Source organism: Delphinus delphis, unplaced genomic scaffold, assembly GCF_949987515.2.
Source record: "Delphinus delphis unplaced genomic scaffold, mDelDel1.2 scaffold_326, whole genome shotgun sequence".
In the NCBI taxonomy this organism is placed as follows: Eukaryota; Metazoa; Chordata; class Mammalia; order Artiodactyla; family Delphinidae; genus Delphinus; species Delphinus delphis.
This window is the reverse complement of record NW_027192947.1, coordinates 21,805-41,594: the sequence shown is the minus strand read 5'-3', so window position 1 is coordinate 41,594 and position 19,790 is coordinate 21,805. Positions and strand designations below refer to the sequence as shown.

General features: G+C 47.3%; 1 protein-coding gene across 1 annotated transcript in view; it reads right to left on the bottom strand.

Moving 5' to 3' along the window:
- Positions 1-7,065: 7,065 nt before the first annotated feature.
- The window catches only part of LOC132419285 (gamma-aminobutyric acid receptor subunit rho-2), a 29,732-nt gene continuing 17,007 nt past the window's right edge, over positions 7,066-19,790 (bottom strand). Inside the window, exons 2-8 of the mRNA XM_060003270.1 lie at positions 18,529-18,596; positions 16,999-17,222; positions 15,838-15,920; positions 15,509-15,649; positions 13,292-13,444; positions 11,628-11,824; positions 7,066-7,377 (exon numbers count right to left, since the gene is read on the bottom strand). Of these exons, the coding sequence (XP_059859253.1) occupies positions 7,066-7,377; positions 11,628-11,824; positions 13,292-13,444; positions 15,509-15,649; positions 15,838-15,920; positions 16,999-17,222; positions 18,529-18,596 (1,178 nt within the window). The remainder of the gene's footprint in view (positions 7,378-11,627; positions 11,825-13,291; positions 13,445-15,508; positions 15,650-15,837; positions 15,921-16,998; positions 17,223-18,528; positions 18,597-19,790) is intronic.

The window sequence follows — 19,790 nt, the reverse complement described above, 5'->3', positions numbered from 1 at the left end:
ATGTGTAACAAAATCACTTTGCTATATAGCAGAAACTAACACAACATTGTAAATCAACTATACTTCAATTAAAGAAAAAAAAACGACAACAAAAAAACCAGTAGCTTTCATTAATTCCTTCTGTTAGTACTTACTGAGCATCTAATATGTGCCAAACACTGTTATGTACCCTGAGATACAGCAGCTAAGAAAATAGACAAAAACTCTTCTCCCTGGAGCTGACGTTCTAGGGCTTGTTACCTCTGTGATTACATCCTCTGCTACAGCTTTCACCCAGGTGTACTCTCTCTGCTCACAGGAGGAAGGAGAGAGGCTCGTGGCCATGCTCCACTCTGCAGCCCTTCCGATACCACGGCAGCGCAGACATGGGGGAGAAGAGGTGCTCTCTGGGGGAAAAGGAAAGGTGACGGGAGGAGGACCTGGATAAAGGCTGGAGGCTAGAAGAGTCTGGCAACCGGAGGACCAGGACCTGGGGTTGGAATCTTCCTCCCAGCAGTTTGGGCAAATCTGATGTCAGAGCAGAAAACCAAAGCTCTGCGGGTGGTGGTGCCTGCCTGTCCCTCCCACCTCCGGCCTCCATTCCACCCATGCCAGGGGGCCAGGTACCTTCTGGACTGATGGGAGGAATGTTGACAGGAGAAGATGGAAACTTCCCTTGGGCCCTTTGTGTCTTGGACCCCAGAGCTTTATAGGAGGAAAACGTAAAAAGTGAAAAGGTTTTGGGGCCAGAAGTTCCATTTCTGGCCTGTAACTTGCCATCTTTACCTCTTACCGCCTTTAAACCCTACTTCACTGGATTCTTGGAAGGATTCAAGGACTGGGTTCCTGTAGAAGCACCTGCTCATAGTAGGTTAAGTGTCCCTGTTGGGCTGGTTTGTTTGCCCAAGATTGGGATGAACAGATCGCTGGGAAGAGGAAGGGTGCGCTTCTTTTCCTCAGTGCCCTCCCTCACTTTCTGGCTGGGTCCACAGCCCAGTCCCCACACACTCTGCTCATTCCTGCTCTCCTATCTCCCAAGGTCCTCCCCCAGAGCAGACCCTGAAGCACCCCCAGAGAGCCCCTTGTATCCCAGGGAACCCAGTTTGCAAACAATGCAAAACTCTCCCAGAGAAATTTATTTCAGACTTTAGTACCAGCCTTTAAAAAAGAGTTAATGTTATTAACAACAAAAACCAAAAAAAGAGTTGTGAGTACAAGAAAACCAGGAACTCTGGGGATGGGCTCAGGCACTGAGATTTTTTTCAACAGCTCCCCAGGTGACTAAACCAGGGCTGGGAAGCATGGATTAAGGAGAATAATCACAACATAGAGGTAGTGCGTCAGTGCACAAATGCATAAGATGCTTTGGAAACACAGGTGAGTTAAAAATAAATTAAGCCTGGGCAAGGGAGAGGATGTCAGGAAAAGTCACAAAGGGGAGGTGACATCTGAGCTCAACTTTAAATGAGGGAAGGTGGTCTCTAGGGCCTCCCTACTTGAGCTATGGTCTGCAGACCAGCAGCACTGATGTCTCCAGGACGCTCGTTAGAAACGCATAATCCTAGGTCCCCTCCCAAACCTACTGAATGATAATCTGCATTTTAACAAGGTCTACAGGGACTTCCCTGGTGGTCCAGGGGGTAAGATTCCGCGCTCCCAATGCAGGGGGCCCGGGTTCGATCCCTGGTTGGAGAACTAGATCCTGCATGCATGCCACAACTCAGAGTCCGCATGCCGTAACTAAAGATCCCATGGGCCACAACTGAGACCCGGCATAGCCAAAATAAATAAATTAATTTAAAAAGTTTAAAAAATAAATAAAGTTTATTAACAAGGTCTCCAGGTTCCTAATAGGCACGTTAAAGTGTGAGATGCCTTGGGCTAAATGCGCAAGGTGAAGTGCATCTGCATCATAAACCTGGCCAGTTTAGATTCATCAATGGTTTCCTACACCTGAGGTTGGTTTTTCTATTTATCTTTTAAACCCCAAATGTAATGTTCTCAAGGGTTGACCCGAATGCCATTCCATGATGACATCTGCAGGTCTGAAGGTGAGGACTGAGTGTTTTAGTCAATCTGCTAGTGGGGAATGTATTTATACTACAGGTGTGGACACTCTCCGATGGCTCTGGAGGTTGGACAGGCTGGGATGTAGGGCCCTTCTCGCACCAGATTTAGCTCTCAGTGCAGGTAGACCAGTGTATTCGCCCTCAGACACATGTTGGGCACACAGCCTTCCTTGTGGGTACCATTTTAACTTGTGTCACATTTCTTAGGGATTGGTGGGGAGTTGGGGGTGGGTAGGACCCTCTGAATGGCTGCACGTCCCACAGGCCAGCTTCCAGCCTCAAGGAGCCAACCCCATGGTCTAGTTTAATTCCAGGTTCCATCTGGGTGTAGGGATAACTCCAGGTCGACATGTTTCAGCACAACCCAGGCCAATTTGGGTTTTATTTTCAGCCCCTTCTCTGTCCATCTAAGTAAGGAAATAAATCACTTTTCCCTGAAAATACTGTGCGAAATGAATTGTTTCATGCAAAGTCCACCTACCTGATGTGTTCACACAGTTATGGAAGGCAGCACTCTTCCGTGGGTGTGTACTAGGGGAAATCCTTCCAACCTTGGCAGGATTTATGGGAGAACTGAATTAGGAACCCTACGTCCCGCTCTCACCGTGGCACCAGGCACAGAGAAGGCACTCGATATGCCATCCTTTACACAACGCAGCTGCCCACACTGTGCGGCATGCGAGATCCTAGTTCCCCAGCCACAGATCGAACCCTCGCCCCCTGCAGTATCAGCTCAGAGCATTAACCACTGGACCGCCAGGGAAGTCCCGGAGCAGTTGCTTTAATGTCTGTCCTCCCGTCTTCTGTGGTGTCTGAGGCAGGTGCCGCGCTCCCGCCCGGCAGCGCCCACCCCACGTGTATGGAGACGGAGGACGGCACGAGTCCTCGAGACTGCTGCTCCCCAAGCTCTGTCCACAGACCTGGTAGCTGGGTTATAGACTCTGTTCTTGGACCACGCCCCCCAGTTCCAACTGAAGAGTTTGGGGAATGCACCATTGAGACCACAACTTTCACCCACACAAGATATGCCATAGTGTTATTTTTAAGTTCTTCAAGTAAACAAGAGTCTAAAATAGTCTTCCATGGTATTATTATTTTTTTGGCTTCTCCACGCAGCTTATGGGATCTTAGCTCCCTGACCAGGAATGGAACCCACACCCCCTGCACTGGAAGCGCGGAGTCTTAACCACCGGACCACCAGGGAAGTCCAGTTTTCCATTGTAAATAGCAGTTCTCTGAACACTTTTCCTTCTACCGACATAAACCTCTTACACTGGAGAGAACGGTCTCTCTTCTTTGCCACGGAAGGCCATCTACCTGCATGATTTATCCCACCTAGCCTCTGGACTCCATCTCACCATGTCTGTTCATAGCCCTTACCCTTCTCAAGTTTTGTGGTTATTATTTGCCCCCAGCCCTACCCTCCTCCACTTGAGAGTATGCCTTCTTCCTGCATCTGTGACACACTCTTCTGGTTCTCCTTCCATTTCTCTGATCAACCCTTCTCTTCCCACCTAAATAAATACTCCCAAGCTCTCGTTTGCAGGCCTTCTCTCTTCCGCTTCTCTCCTTAGGAGTTTTGTCCACCTTGATAGCTTCATTCATTGAGCACATCGGGGAGGGTAGTTCCAAATCTTTGCCTCCCTCCAGCCGCAGACCAGTGTTTATAACTTTTTACTTGACATCTCCACTTGCTTGCCAGACCAAACTCCTCACCTTCCACTGGAATAGCGCCTTCGCCTGGCTTCCTGGTCTCTGCCCGTGTCAGCACACAGGCAGAGGTTCTCAAACATCACTGAGCTTAACATTATTCTCATTATTTTCCTGCCTCATTGGTTCCCTGAAACTCAGCAGCTCTCCATTTTCCAAATTCATGCTCTCCCTTCTGCTGAGGTTTACAAAAAGATTGAACCAAATCAAAGTGGTTTCAAAGAGTTCTGTCTCAACTTACTCACAGCCCAGAACACTGATTATCTTTGACATACGTGGCCCAGACCAGACCCGTCCAGTTTCTTCCCCAGGTTTATTCTAAGCGGAATGAACCTGGAAGGACCCTTGACACCAGGGTCATGGAACTAGAAGGCTGAGAACCCAAGACTTTTGTGCATTTGGTGGAGTGTCTGCTCGCTGTTCCCTAGACACACCCAAGCTTTCCTTCTCCATGTTAATATTCCCTCCCCAGTTGAAATACCTATCCATTGCTCAGAATTTACCATAAAAAACACTACTCTTCAAATGCTGTAATCTCCCCCTCCTTTGAACCATGCCCGCTGCCACTGTAAGCTTCTTAATGACTGAAAGCTGTTTCCCATGCATTTCTTTATCTGTCATCGCCCCCTCCCCTCACCCAGGCACAAGGCCTTGAAGACAAGTGCACAATACATGTTGGTTCCTTATTGTCAAAGAGGTATGTCTGATCATCAGTTTTTGTATAACACCTATTTCTTTTATTCTTACATGCACATTTTTCACAATTTAATATGGGTGGAGTCAGGCTTCATCTTATAATCACTGGCTGCAATAATTTAATTAGCAGCATTTTTTCTTTCTTGGTGGTACATAAACTATGGGTGCATCTTACACTTGACAGTGTCTTAGATTCAGTGAAATAAAGTATCATTCAAGCATCCCTGATAACAGTTATGTTTACTCTTCTATCTTCCCGTCTTTAAGGTCAATCGTTCAATTCTCAAAATTTCCTTCGTTCCTGTTCTCTACTCCTACTGTTGTGTCCTTTTTACCTCATTTAATTTTCTACTTTTCTCAAGTAGAGTCAGATTATCACACTGCAATAAAGCTGTGCTAAATCTGATGGTGTCATTGGTTCATGGTCCCACATGATAAAATGCTATTTACAATTCTACTTGTTTGCTACAGAACGAACTCCAGTTTCACTGTGTAAGCTAGTTAAAATACATCTTTATTTTTTTTTAAGTGTGATCAGGCCACCATGTTATAGGAGCCTCAATTTATGAAGACAACGTAGTCAGCAGCAGAGCAGTATTGGAATTACATAAGACAACCAAAGCGATAGGATATATTTAACGACAGTGTATCAATAATTATCATTCTTTGAGTAGCACTGTGGCCTAGGAGAGTCTCTAGAGAGTACAAGTTTCTAAACATGTCCAGGTGCCCTGTACCATCCAATTTCCTTGTTTATGTACCTTCGTTCTTCATTTGTCCCTGAAGCTGGGAGAGCCGCTGGTCTTGGGCCAGGCAACTCCACGGAGGGGAAGCTGTCCTGATGAACACTGGGAGGGACGGGGGACCTGCTGTGACCCCTAGAGTTGCAGAAAAAGCTGGTCTCTCACCTCTTCCTACAACCTAGGATCCAGCCAAAACAGATGACTTGCCCCGCAAACTATACTCTGCAATCCCAAACTTTCCTGCCTCTCTCGTGCCTTTGCTCAGGCCAATCCTTCCATCTGCAGTAGCACTGTGTAACAGGACTTTCTGTGACTGTGGAAATGTTCTCGAGATCTGCACTATTGAATACAGTAGTCACTGGCCACATGTGGCTGTTGAGTAGAGCACTTGAAATGTGGCTAGCACAACGTGGCAAGAACTGAGTTTTTAATTTTATTTAACTTTAATTAACTTAAATTTAAATAAATATATAGCCAGTGGCTACCATATCGGACCGCACATATCTAGCGTGTACTTTCTACATGTGCACCTAGCATGAACATTTCTTCTCCAAATCCCCAACCTTCAAGGAGCAGCTCAGACGCTGTTTTCTCCACGAGATCCAGTCTTCCACTGGAAATCATTCTTTCCTTCCTTAGAATTCCCATTACATGATGAACCATTTTTGCTGTGCTTAATACTTTTTTAACTTACACGTAATCGTATACGATATCCTTGACCAGTCCTTTTTCTGAGAGCTATACAAGAATAAGATGATCTCTTACTCTTAATGTGGACCCTACTATATCTAGTGCAGGGATTTTTTAATGTTTGCTGCATGAATCTATACTAGAAGCAGAGTAATTCACATTAACAATGAGGAATTGACAATGATTGCTGTGCAGTAAAGGATGAACCTTGACAAAAGAAAGGTTTGGGTCTTGGCCTCTAGCTCCTGGGAGGTAACTTCTAAACCCCTGGACTGTCCTGCCTGATTGGAGGGTCTTTGTTCACCTGGGGGCCTACGGCCATGCCAGACGGTCTAAGCCAACAAGGTGGTTTATGATGGGGTCTCAGGCTGAGACTTACCAGCTCAGCCTCTGAAGGAACTGGAGACTAAGGTCAGCCATACAGGCGGTCAGCTGTATTCAGATGGCCAGCCCCCAGTAAAAACTCTACACTTTGATGGGTTTGGGTGATGTTTCCCTGGTTGGCAATACTCAGTGCATGTCGTCACACATTGCTGAGAAAAATAAGCACTGGCACAGGGCAGGTATTCAATATTTAATGAACGGTTGAATGGATGTATGAATGAATGATGTCCCTTAATATTGCAAAATCATGCGAGTTGCCAGACTCACCCAGGTCAAATCATTTCATCTGGGATCTGAGTTTTCTTTTTCTTTCTTAGATAGGCACTTAATCCAGTGTAGGGTTTACAGATTTTTTTATTCCTATTTTGAATCTTAATTTCCTGTCTCCTATCCAGAATGCCCCTAAGCTTGCCCTTCATTTTCCCCTTCCCTTTATAACTGAATCCTAGGCTTCCTAAGGGTCTCAGAACATTCATCTTCTGGGAGGCATTTGAGTCTTTTTTTTATTGGAGGGAGGCTCTCATGAACCTGTTCACACACAAGAACAGAAGAAGACAGTCCCAAAGCGGCAAGAAGTGGGACACAACACAGCATGAACGATGAGCAAGCCCACGAGGCCTGGGGGAGGGCAGCTGGAGGGCCCCTGGGCTCCTCCGGGAGCCAGGATGCTGCTTGAGGTGGTCCAGGGGCTGCTGCTCTGTCTGTGAGGGGTCACGCTCAGCAGGTCCACGTGTGGGCGGCCGGCCAGACACCAGAGATGTCCGTGCCCTTCCCCAGGCATAGCCTCAGAGCTCCTAGGCTAACACTGACCAATAAATTAAGTTGAAAAATATGTAGGAAGCTGGGAATATCAACCGGGAGTATTTGTCGATGGCGTGGGTGTTCTGGAAGATGCGGAGACCCACCTGGCCCTTCAGAAGCCCCTTCTTCCTGGAGGAGTTGGATTCACTGCTCAGGGCCAGGTGGACCACTATTTTGTCTTGCCTTTCTTCTTCTGTCAGAATATGGCTTCTCGGGTACCCGGCCAGGCTGTTGGCCTCAGACTCACTGTAGCTTCCACCCAGCATCATGGTTCTTGAGTGGAGCATTCCACACATGCATGGGAACTGTGGGCAGCAAACACAAGGGGAGATGTCAGGCATGTTTCGGCCTGTGAGAGGCCCAGAGGAGGCTGCCTGGGCCGAGAGTAAAGCCCATGGCTTCTCAGAACCACAGAAAAGGCAGAACTAGAAGCATCTCCAGAGATCACTTTGTCCAACGATTCTCTATCCTGGCTGTGTATTGGAGTCACCTTGGGAGCTCTTTAAACTGGCCATGCCCAGGCTCCACTCTAGACTAATTAATTTAAGGCTCCCAGGTGATTCTGCTATGCAGCCAGGGTCCAGAACCACTGATTTAGTCCAAATGCCCTCAATTGCAGAAGGAAAAACTAAGACCAAGAGAGGCTATACAATTCTCCTGGGATCAGACAGTTAGTGTCAGATTCAGGACTTTAAACACACATCTTCTGGTTCCAGCCGTGGACCTCCACCACTGTGTGCATGAATCAGAAGATGATTAGGTAGGAGAGTGTCCTTATTCTAACGAGTTCCACTTAAGGGTAAAGGGTCATGATACCTATCACGTATTTTTATTTTTTTATTTATATATTTTTTCTTAGATAATCCTCCAAGTTTTTTTTTAAATTGACGTATAATTGATTTACAGTGTTGCATAATTTCAGGTGTCCAACAAAGTGATTCAGATATATATATAGAGAGAGATAGATACATACACATATATGTAAAACGTTTTTTCAGATTCTTCTCCATTATAGGTTATAACAAGATAGTTCCCTGCACTATACAATAGGACCTTGTTGTTTATCTCTTTTATATATAGTAGTGTGTATCCGTTAATCCAAACTCCTAATTTATCCCCCTCCCCACTTTCCCCTGTCATGTATTTTTTTAATGGTTCAGCTGCACCAACAAAAGTATGTTTATATGAGAAAAAACTCACACAAAAATGGCAAAGTGTCAACAATGTTGGATGGAGGGGCAGGGTGTATGAATGTATATTATCCTATTTTTTTCAACCATTTCCGTGAGTATGAAAATGTTTATAAGAAATTATAAGGTGGAGGGAAGGGAATGGTCTTGTCTAACTCCTCCCCACCGTTAGAGTCAGCAAAGCTGGCTCCGGTTAACAGCTGGTTCATGAACCCATATTTGTTGGATGAAGGCTTTGCTATGTTTTTTTTTGTTTGTTTGTTTTTTTATTTATTTATTTTTGGCTGCTTTGGGTCTTCATTGCTGCGGCACGGGCTTTCTCTAGTTGTGGCGCACGAGGGCTACTCTTCATTGCAGTGCTCGGGCTTCTCATTGCAGTGGCTTCTCTTGTTGCTGAGCACGGGCTCTAGGTGCACAGGCTTCAGTAGTTGTGGCACATGGGCTCAGTAGTTGTGGTGCATGGGCTCAGTAGTTGTGGCGCATGGGCTTAGTTGCTCCATGGCATGTGGGAACTTCCCTGACCAGGGCTCGAACCTGTGTCCCCTGCATTGGCAGGCAGATTCTTAAACACTGCACCACCAGGGAAGCCCTGAGGCTTTGGCATGTTTTGAATGACTCTATACAGGAAAGTCCAATGCATTATAAATCAAAAGTATTTAAATATAATCCAAAGGTATTTGATAATAATCAATGTACAGATTATTGAAAATTTAAACAAGGATTCACAGACCCAAGTAAAACAGGTTTGTGTTTGGCTGTTGCTGGCCAGAGGTAGGACGCCTGCCTGATCCAGCCAACTGACCTTGGGTTTATTCTCAACCTGTTGGCTTTAATATGTCTCTAACCTGGCTCTCAGCCCTGTGGTGCCTCTGTTTTTCCATCTGGGAAAGTGAAATAATGGCATTTCACACATTTCCTCCTATTGTCATGGATCCTGAAATACGCACGCAGATGGATACCAGGAAGCTTTAGAATGCAAAAATAGATGAATGATTTTATGTCAAATCAGAATTACTTGAAGTACTTTTACACTTGAAGAAATCTGTGGTTGGGAGAGCTATTTTTTTAATCAGGCATGATTGTTTCATTACTATTTCTATGTCTTGTCCCATCAGCAACAATAATTAAGTAGCACATTAATACATTCCTAGAATAATTAACTCATAGATTTTAAGGATAGAAGGTCAGTGAGAGGTCATCTATTCAATTCTTAGCATTTAGATAAAATCACACCCAAACTTTGGTAAAATTGTGAGATATTGTTATATCACTGGGGACTTCTTTTTTTGTAAGACATGGGTCTTCTTTTTCCTTGCTCTAAACTGAAATTCTTTCTGCTAAAATAAAAAGAGACATTTAAGGTTTTGAGTTAAAATCAGGAAATGCCCCAAATTATGGAAAATCTCTATTTCCCACATCAGCTCATCTCTAAGAAAAATTAAGTGGCATCTGGCGCATTGGACAGGTCTGGATGACCAGCCAAAGAATTGAAGCACATATAGGGAAGCAGAACTATACTCTGCCTGCCGGCTTCAACCCAAAGCAGCGTGGGTCCCCTTTTGAACCATGGTGAACCTAGCAGGCTCCAGTCAACTTTGCCCTCTGCAGAGCAGAAGTCAAACCTCAGTGAGCATCAGAACGGCCTGGGAGCTTGTCAGCAAGGCCAATTCCAGGGTGCCATCTCTGGAGATTCTGAGCCCGTAGGTCTGGGGTACAGCCCTTAATCTTCATCTTTAATAGGCTGAGAAGGTGAATCCAGGCCAGGTGCTCCTGGGCTCCCACTTCGGGAACCTCAGCTCCACTGGGGGCCATGTTAACGTTGTGAACAGTGGCTTCTCTGTGGGGCAGCGGGAGAGAGATTTCGTGTCCTCCCACCGGTCTGCCTCCCCAGCAACCACAGCTTCTCAGCCTTTCAACCGCATGCTTGACAACAATGGAGAACAAGCCCTCGCTTCCCGGCTGTCTGTTCCCATAGACATGGAGCTAGACTCGGAGCCCAAAGCGCTGTCCACGTATGATTTCCTCATTGCTCTTTAGCCAGCATCATATCATCACTGGCAAACACTGGGCCCATCACATGGTAACAGGTTAATAATGATCTGCCTGAGTATAAGTTATGTGCTGTTAATGGTTCATGGGCGCATATCTGTCGGATGAAGGCTTTGCTATTTTTTGAACAGCTCTACACAAGGAAAGCCTAACAGATTACAAATCAAAAGTGTTTAAGTATATTCCAAAGGCATCTGATAATGATCAATGCACAGATTATCAAAATTTGAGGGAATTCCCTGGTGGTCCAGGGGTTAGGACTCATTGCCAAGGGCCTGGGTTCGATCCCTGGTTGGGGAACTAAGATCCCACCAGCTGGGAAAAAAATTGAACAAATCCTCAAATGCTGAAGCAAAAGTATTTTGAAGACAACTTAAAATATAAACTCTTAAACAATCTAGCATATTTGAAGACAACTGGAAATATTTAACAGGTATAATGTGGGCATTAAAAGACTATTTTTAAAAAGGCAACAGGTCCTCTTTCCTAAAACTTAAAGCTCCCTTTGCTAAGGAGCTCTCAGCCAGCTAGACACACATAAATGTGGAATTTTCACGTCCCCTGATCTCTACAACTTTTAGGTAAACACCCATTTTGATCAGTACAATGACTAGCAAGGATTTGGTAACAAGTTGGCATTTTATTTCTTAATGTGATTAATAAGAGTCCGCATATGAATAGGATAGATTTTCCCTCTCTGCCCAGGTGCACTGCCCTGAATTCCCCCTTTGCATTCCATCCCATAGTAGACTTTACTATAGTGCAGTATCGTATAGATAGCATAGTATTTCCAATGAGTCTAAAGGCTAAGGTTGTGTGTGGCTGAATTTTCACTGGGCCAGAGCACTGATAAATACACGAGTTTTTTATTCTAGAACTTTCCTCCTGTCTGTTCACAGGACGTAGAGACATTCTCCCTAGACAGGTTCAGTAATGATAGTGATAATTTATGTGCATCTAGAACCACACAGTTTCAAAACAACTCTCATATACATTTTTGTAAGGGTCTTGTGACCCTTACAATAACCCTGGGAGGAAGGTGGGGTGAGGGTTCTGTTATACTTTTTTTTAACAGATGAGGAAACTGAGGCCCAACATAAATGGCAGAGTTGGGCCCAAGAACCCAAGTCTTCCTAGTCTTTGTCCAAAGGCTTTCTACCTTCTGAGATCTTTTGTGATGGAAGCTAGAATATTCTAAAACGGATCCTCCTCCTTTTGCACAAACATCTCCCTTTTCTCCATGAAAGCTCCCTCCGCTATTCTCATCCAACCAGCAGCATGGGCTCCAACAAGGAAATGAATGAAACTTCTCTCACCTTCTCCTGCAGCTTCCGCTGTTTCCTCTCCTGCACGGTGGTCAGGTAGTTGACGGCCGCGTACTCCAGCACCGAGAGGAACACGAACACGAAGCTGACCCAGAGGTAGATGTCCACGGCCTTGATGTAGGACACGCGGGGCATGGAGGCGTTCACACCCGTGATGATGGTGGACATGGTCAGCACCGTGGTGATCCCTGCAGCATCCAGCTTTAGTTCAGCCACTGACAAGGGTACACAGCTGCCCTCACATTTCACTAAGTCCCTTTTTTTTTCAACTATTAACCATTTTATATTGATTTTTGTAGTATGTTTCTTCCAAGGTCTTATGATGCTTAAAGAGAGTTTATGTATAGTAGTGTGTATATGTCCATCCCAATCTCCCAATTTATCCCTCCCCCTCTGGTAACCATAAGGTTGTTTTCTACATCTGTAACTCTATTTCTGTTTTGTAAATAAGTTCACTAAGTCCCATTTTACATTTGCTCTCTCTTTTTATTTTTTATTTTTTTTTTTGCGGTACACGGGCCTCTCACCGTTGTGGCCTCTCCCGCTGCAGAGCTCAGGCTCCGGACGCGCAGGCCCAGCGGCCATGGCTCACGGGCCCAGCCGCTCCGCGGCGTGTGGGATCTTCCCGGACCGGGGCACGAACCTGTGTCCCCTGCTTCGGCAGGCGGACTCTCAACCACTGCACCACCAGGGAAGCCCCATTTGCTCTCTCTTACATCTAATAGGAAGTGGCCAGGGCACGTTTCCACCTCATAGAGGTGTGAGGATCTGCAAGGATCTGTTCCCAAGCAGCCAACCCATTCTCCTCCCAGCCAACCGCCTGTCCCCTTTCACTCTGAGCCACTTGGGAGCCTGGGTTTCTGTGATGTGGTTGCTAAGATCAGCAGAGCTTCCCAAAGGATCTGCTCAGATGTGGACTTTAAAACAGTGGCTATGAAAATCAACTCTACTTCAATAAAAAATAAAAATTAAAAAGCAGGGGCTACAGGACCCCTCTCAAGGAACCTTCCCAAACTTCAGGGAAAGAACACATCCTCCCTCACCTGAGTCCAGGAAGACTGTGGAAATTCCTCGAAGCCTGTCATACAGGTTTCTTCTTCACTGTGCCTTGCATGTCTCACATGTCTCAGTGCTCAACCTGATTTTGTCCAAATCTCTGATGAGTTGCAAATGTTTACTCTGGCATTTAGGGTCTGTGAAGGACTAAACCACAGCTCCAGGGAGTACAGCCCTCTCCTTCCCAGAAATCATGAAATATGGGCCCTGCTCCCAAACTCTCAGTCTATCTAAATAAGGCCAACGAAGTTTTTGTATTTGCACAGTAAGTTTGGGCATTTGTCGAATTGTCTTATTTATCAAAGTACTGAGCTCTGATACTGCCAGTGGTGGAAGTCTACACCCCAGGTAGGTGCTATCTTTCTGAAACGATTCGAGCAGAGCTGATGCGGTTTGAGCGCCCTGTGGTTTTCACAGTGTAGTCTGGGAAACTGAGGGCAGTATGTGAATGGAAAGCAAGAAGCAGGAGGAAAGTTCGCTCCTTCTGACTCTGACAGCCCATCCGTTAAGGACCCTGAATGATGATTTTACTTCTTCTTTACATAGTGATTGATTGAAAAAAAATAACCACCCTATCACACCTTATCAAATGCTTTTACCCAGTGAAACTCTGGCGGGCACAGCTCTGCGGTCGATCCAGAAGGACACCCAGGACAGCATGACCATCAGGGTGGCGGGAAAGTAGGTTTGCAGCAAGAAGAAGAAGATGTGGCGACGCAACGTGAAGTTAATGTAGAGACGGTTGTACCAGCCTGGGGGACGCAGGAAGAAGCCAGTGAGGTTCCATCGCAGAGGCAAAAACAAACTCCTTCCCTGGGGGCCCTTCCTCCCCTGTCACCACCCAAGGGACTTCCCTGGCAGTCCAATGGTTAAGAATCTGCCTTCCAATGCAGGGGACGTGGGTATGATCCCTGGTCAGGGAACTAAGATCCCACATGCTGCGGGGCAACTAAGCCTGCGTGCCGCAACTACTGAGCTCATACACCACAACTAGAAAGCCCAGGCACCACAACTACTGAACCTGCATGCTCTGGAGCCCCGGCACCACAACCAGAGAGAAGCCTGCACACCACAACGAAGAGCCCTCACACTGCAGCAAAGATCCTGTGTGCCACAACTAAGATTTGCACAGCCAAAAATAAATTTAAAAAGAGTTAATGATCCCCCCAAAAAAATAGGGAATTCCCTGGCGGTCCCGTGGTTAGGACCCCTTGCTCTCACTGTTGGGGCCTGGGATCAAACCCTGATCGGGGAACTAAGATCCTACAAGCCTCACAGTGCGACCAAAAAAAAAAAGTTAATGATTGGTTGGCTTAGTATAATACATTTCCTTTCTAAAATCTAATCTCTCTGAGTCTCAGTTTTCTCATCTGTAAACTGGGGATACTACGATCTACACCATAGATTTGTTGGGTAGAAATTAGTTAATTCATACAAAGCACTCAAAACAGTGACACATAGTAAAAGTTATACCGGGAACTCTTAAAAATGGTTTTAGAAAGAGAGTTGATTTGAACTTGCCAAGAACAGATGAGAAAAGAAAATTGTGTGGCAACGCACATCCGAGCAAAAGAGAAGAAAGGGATGGGGGTGAGCAGTACGGGCATAAAGGGAAAGCAGGTGTGGGCTGTCCTGACACTAAGGCAACCTTGGCTGGGGCCCGCTCTTCTCCAGTGTCTGATGTTGTGAACAGAAGGGCAGGGCTGGGGGCAGGTGAACGGTGGGGGGGATGGTGGCCATGCAGGGGCAGATGGTAGCCCAAAAGCTTCCCACAGCCAGGCCTAGGCTTCTCAGCACTGGGACAAAGGGTAAGGAAGTGAGAAGTCCTCCAGTGTCCTGTGGCTGCGTCAGAGCTGTGTATTGCAGCTCTATATTGCAGAGCTGTGTAGCATATAAGGGTATGTTGAAGTCCTAAATCCCACCACCTGCGAATGTGACTTTATTGAGAAATCAGGTCTCTGTACATGTAATCAAAGTAAGACGAGGTCATATTGAGTTAGGGTGGCCCATAATCCAGTGACCAGTGCCCTTAAAGAAGAGGGATGTTTGCACATAGATGCACAGAGACACACCATGGGAATACCAGAGTCACGGGGAGAATGCCACGTGACAACAGAGGCAGAGGTTGGAGTGATGCCCTAACCACCAGGACCAGTAAGAGGCAAGGAAGGAGTCCTCCCCAGAGCCTTCAGAAGGAGCATGGCGCTCAGGCTTCTGGCCTCCAGCACTGTGAGTGAACACATTTCTATCGTTTCAAGCACCCAGTTTGTGGTACTCTGTTAGGACGGCTCTAGGAAACTAACACAAGGGCTGACGGTGAGATTCAAGAAGAGCGGACAAATGGATCCTCTCAAAACTTCAACCGTGGCCCCAAGGTCCAAGAAGGGGTCACACTGCGCATACGAAATGAATCTATAGCTCTGAATATAGGTAATAAATACACAGGTAAATACAGTAATAAATACATAAATAAATAGGTAATAAATACATTTCCCCACATCGTTAAGTCAAACGAATCAGGTTGCAGAATAGCGTGTACACTCTGACCCTACTTTTGTAAAATTACATAATTAAAGCAGGATGTCTGCAAGGGTGTTTGCTGAATTGTTCAGAATGACTACCTCTGACCATGGAGTTTCAGAGGGCAGCAACTTTTAAAGCCTCTGCTTTTAAGTGTTGTTTATGTCTTGTTGGACTGGGCATTATTAGAATAATGAAAAGTTATTTTCATTGGAAGTGGAAAAAGTTAACACTGAAAAAGAATTCTAATGTGTTTTCTTCCACATTTGAATCCGCCCATGGCAGAAGTTAGCTACCAGTGCTGCTATAGAAGGCCAGTCTGGAAGTGGTGTGGAATTTCTGAATCAGAAACTGAGACAGGGAGATCTTCTCATCTGTTTTCAGGGATTCGTCCCCATTCTTCCAGTACAGCATCAGATCTTCATCTGTATACGCATCTTTGGGAAGAGGAAAATAAGTTAATTTCACTCCTTTTCTTCTGAGGCAGGAGCAACAGGGCCATCCTACCTCAGCCAGGGATTAAATAGGTCTTATCCCTGGCAGGCAGTACTCAGTCTCATAGTTACTAAAATGGCACAGAGAGGGAATAAGGCGAAGATTTGTCATTACGAATACAGACACTTACAGCTTTCCAGCTCCAAAGAACAGGTCTGGGAGTCCAGGGGAAAGTGGCTGAAATCCATGTTGCACATGGCGGTGACTGTAATCCTAGAACCCAAACAAACATGTTGGCTCATGCAGTGAGTTACTGGCTCATATACCTGCCCAGAGTAAGGAGGACAAAGACACGACCAAGGGCAGCTGCCTCTTCACGTCTACGTCAGAAGCTCGGAAACCCAGGACTCTAACTTTTTTTTTTTTTTTTGCCGCACGGTGCAGCATGCGGGATCTTAGCGCCCTGACCAGGGATCGAACCCGTGCCGCCAGCATTGGGAGCACTGAGTCTTAACCACTGGACTGCCAGGGAAGTCCCTCTAAGTTAACTTTTAGAGTTTTGTCTTCTGTAGATGATGGTATTTGCTCTGCCCGGATCCCAGCTCCTGAGGCTGCTGGCTGTGCATGGCCCACACCTGGACCCTTCTCTGGGCATTGCCCGCATCCAGAGACTCATCTTCCCCAGAGATGCCCGGAGGTTATGCCCTGCCTCCCTAGCCCCGACTCAAGGCTATTAGCACTGAATTCTGGCGAACTGTACAAGGTGTGGGATGAAACTGTGTAATCACTCAAGTCAGCCCAGAAGCCAATCTGCAGTAGCACCTAATAAAGAGTAGCTATGGTTATTTCCCTAATTTTTGTTTATTACCAATAATTACCTATTTTTGTTTATTACCAATAAACTAGAATCATAGCTCTCAGGGGTGGAGGGTACATAGAAGGTCACCGTCTCCCTCAGATCATTCAGGTTCCAATAGTCTCCTAACCTAACCTTAACACCCCCGATGACAGGGAAGTCAGCACCTACTACGGTGCTCATTTCGTCTTTAGAGAGTTCTAACTATCATCAGAAGGTTCAGACCCTCCCATGTAACCCGCAGACCCAAACACAGTGACAAACTCTTCGGGGCCAAAGGGACAGACCACACATATACATTTTTTTTTTAATAGAGGGGTTTTTTTGTGGTGGTTTTTAAACCAAGAGTTGACTAGCTAATTCATTCCACAAATACTGTTTTCTCACCTACTGTGAAAAGCACAGTTTAGCTCTGACGATACAGTGGTAAATCAGTCAAACGATCCCTGGCATTGTCCACACATATTAGGATGCCACGACCCCGTGGACAGTTACCTCAGGCTGTACAGCACCTGCCCATCTGGGAACACCCTCAGCATGATGTTGTCCGTGGTGGTGTCGTGGATGAATGACCTTTTGGAGTGAACAAAGAAGACGTCGGGGACCCAGATCTTCTTCACCAGCCGGCCGTCGAAGGTCATGCTCTTGTTGCTGGTGCTGGGGAAGACCAGCCGCTCATCCTTCCAGTAATGCCGCAGGTAGAGGGTCATGGTGAAGTCCTGTGGGAGTGGGGGGGAGACCAGACAGAGATGGCTTACAAAGCTCTCTTCCTGACAGCCGACCCTCCGTCCACCGCTGTGACGGACACCTCAGGCTCAGCCTCCCGAGTTGAAGGAAACAGTTCTGCAGCCCCGCGGGACGATGGCCAAGGCAGTGGCGCTGCTGCCACAGGAAAGAGAACGGCTCATGTTTGTGCCTCATGAGGCTGGAGCCCAAGAGACAGCACAGCCCCTCCTTCAGGCTTTGCAAAGGAAAATGGCAGCTGTGATGCCCACCGCCTGCCCTGGGGCCAGCAGGGCTGGATTCCCACAAAGCCCTGCACTCTCACCTAGACCTTTGCACACATGGCTCCTTACCTATTGGCTAACCATTCAATTCAACTTAGCAAACACTTCTAGAAACCTGAACAGTCAAGTGTCCCATTTTGCCTTTTGGTGTGTGTGTGGCCACACTGTGTGGCATGCGGGATCTTAGTTCCCTGACCAGGGCTCAAACCTGTGCCCCCCTGCAGCGGAAGCATGGAGTCTTAACCACTGGACCGCCAGGGAAGTCCTAAGTGTCCAGTTATGGAGGGTTTCTACCATTAGGCTTGTAGTATCTTTAAAGGCAGAATTGTTTCCTGCCCACCCCTGAATATCCAGACCCTAGTTTAGTGCCTGGCAAGGCACAATAGTGGATGCTCAATAAATATCTGCAGAATGGAAAAACGGGGGGAAATGAATGAATGAGGAGATGGGCAGCTGCATGTCTAGTATAATTTCAGCCTCAAGGCTTATCCTGTTAAAAAGTGTCTCCTCGTCTGCATACCCGATGCCTGAAACCAAGAGTGTAGCCCTTACACCGTAGCCAGAGCTAATACATGAACGCCAATGAATAAATAACTACCCAAAAGAGCCTGTTCCAGGAGCAGGTGAAGGAAGGCTGGAAGGACGCATGCGGTGGCCCACGTCTGCTCTGCCAACCACACCCAGGCTCCTCCTGCCTGTCCCGGAGGCCCGCCCGTGGAGGGGGGCACCGCCCCACTGGCCCACCTCTGCAGCCCCTCTCTTCCCCGTTTTGTCCGCCACTCTTTCAGTTTGCAAACTCCCTGTTCTACAAAGTTATTTTTACCCACGAAGCTGCAGAAGCCAGCCTCTGGATTTTACCAAACCTAGGTCAACCTCCAAATCCCGGCTTTATCCCCTCCAGCTCTGGCCCCGCCCCCAGACGCAGCCTTCCCCAGCGTGGCCCCACCCACCGCAGGCCCCCAAGGGACCTCGGCCACAGCAGCCCGCCCCGGTGCTGCCCGCCTTGCGCGCCTCGTACCATGTCCACCTCCGAGATGCTGTCCAGGCTCTCCACCTGCACGTCCACGCCCACCGGGATGGCAGGGCCTGCAGAGGGGCAAAGACGGCTGGTTAAGGCGCCTTCCTCTCTAGCACTGGGCAAGCAGACAGCCCCTACCCCCTTCCCAGGGGAGCCTGAGCGGAGCAGGGGTGAGGCAGTGGTTCAGGTTCCATGAGGGTTTTCTTGCTACTTCCTGGCAGGTTGGGTGCCTGAGCTTTCTCCATGAGGGCGGGGGCTGTGTCTACCTTAAGTGCCTTTCCTGGGCCAACAGGGGCGTTTAACCCATGCTTGTTGCATGAGTGGATGAGTGGATTATGTATGTTTATGCTTCCACAAAATGTGTTTTTAGATTTTAATATTTTAAAAAAAGCCTTAAATGGGGAAAACGAAAAAACCTGTGTCTGTCAAGCATATTAATGAATGCTATTCCATTCACAGGCAAAAAAATGTCTCTGAGAGCGTCAGGCGGCATCTGGGCGGGGCCTCCTGAGAGGCCAGCCCCCTGCGCCTGGGTCCTCGGGGCCCTGGCCAGGGAGTGCAGGACCAGGGCGTGCCGACCCACCGTGGTCTGAGCTGGGAGAAGCTTAGGGTGGCAGGGGGAGTCTGGGTCTTAGGGAATGACGACTGGAAGGGCCGGGGACTTTGGCTGAAGGCAGGGGAGGAGGATCAGAGATCCCGACAGGATCTGGTGGGCCAGGGCATCGAATGGGCTCGCCGACTCTCCCCAACCCTCCCCCCTGGTAGGTTTGCTGAGACTTGCAATCCCACCATGAAAGATTTGAGGCTTGTGGCTGAGCCCGATAGAATGGGAGCATTTTATTTATCACTGGTGGGATTTAGTGGCTATTTTCTGTGTTCTTAAACGTGAAAGCAAATGAGCACAACCTTTTTTTTTTTTTTTTTTTAAACCAGGGATCGAACCTGGGCCCACAGCAGTGAAAGCACCGAGTCCTAACCACTGGACCGCCAGGGAATTCCCACAACATTTTATTTTTTATTTTTACTTTTCCCCTCCCAGATAAATTGGGTCATAAGCTGATCTTTTTATTTTCCTGTGCTCTCAACCGAGGGCTCAGGTCAGGCCCCATGAGAGATGACTGCTCTAACAGCCGGAGCCTTCTCTCACTCCAGGCTCCAGGAGGGCACTGAAGGGGCAGAGTGGAATGGCCAGTGTGAGGCTGAACCCCCCTCCTCAGGGCTGACTGGCCTGCCTTCCTCCCCCGAGGGGCCTGCAACACGAG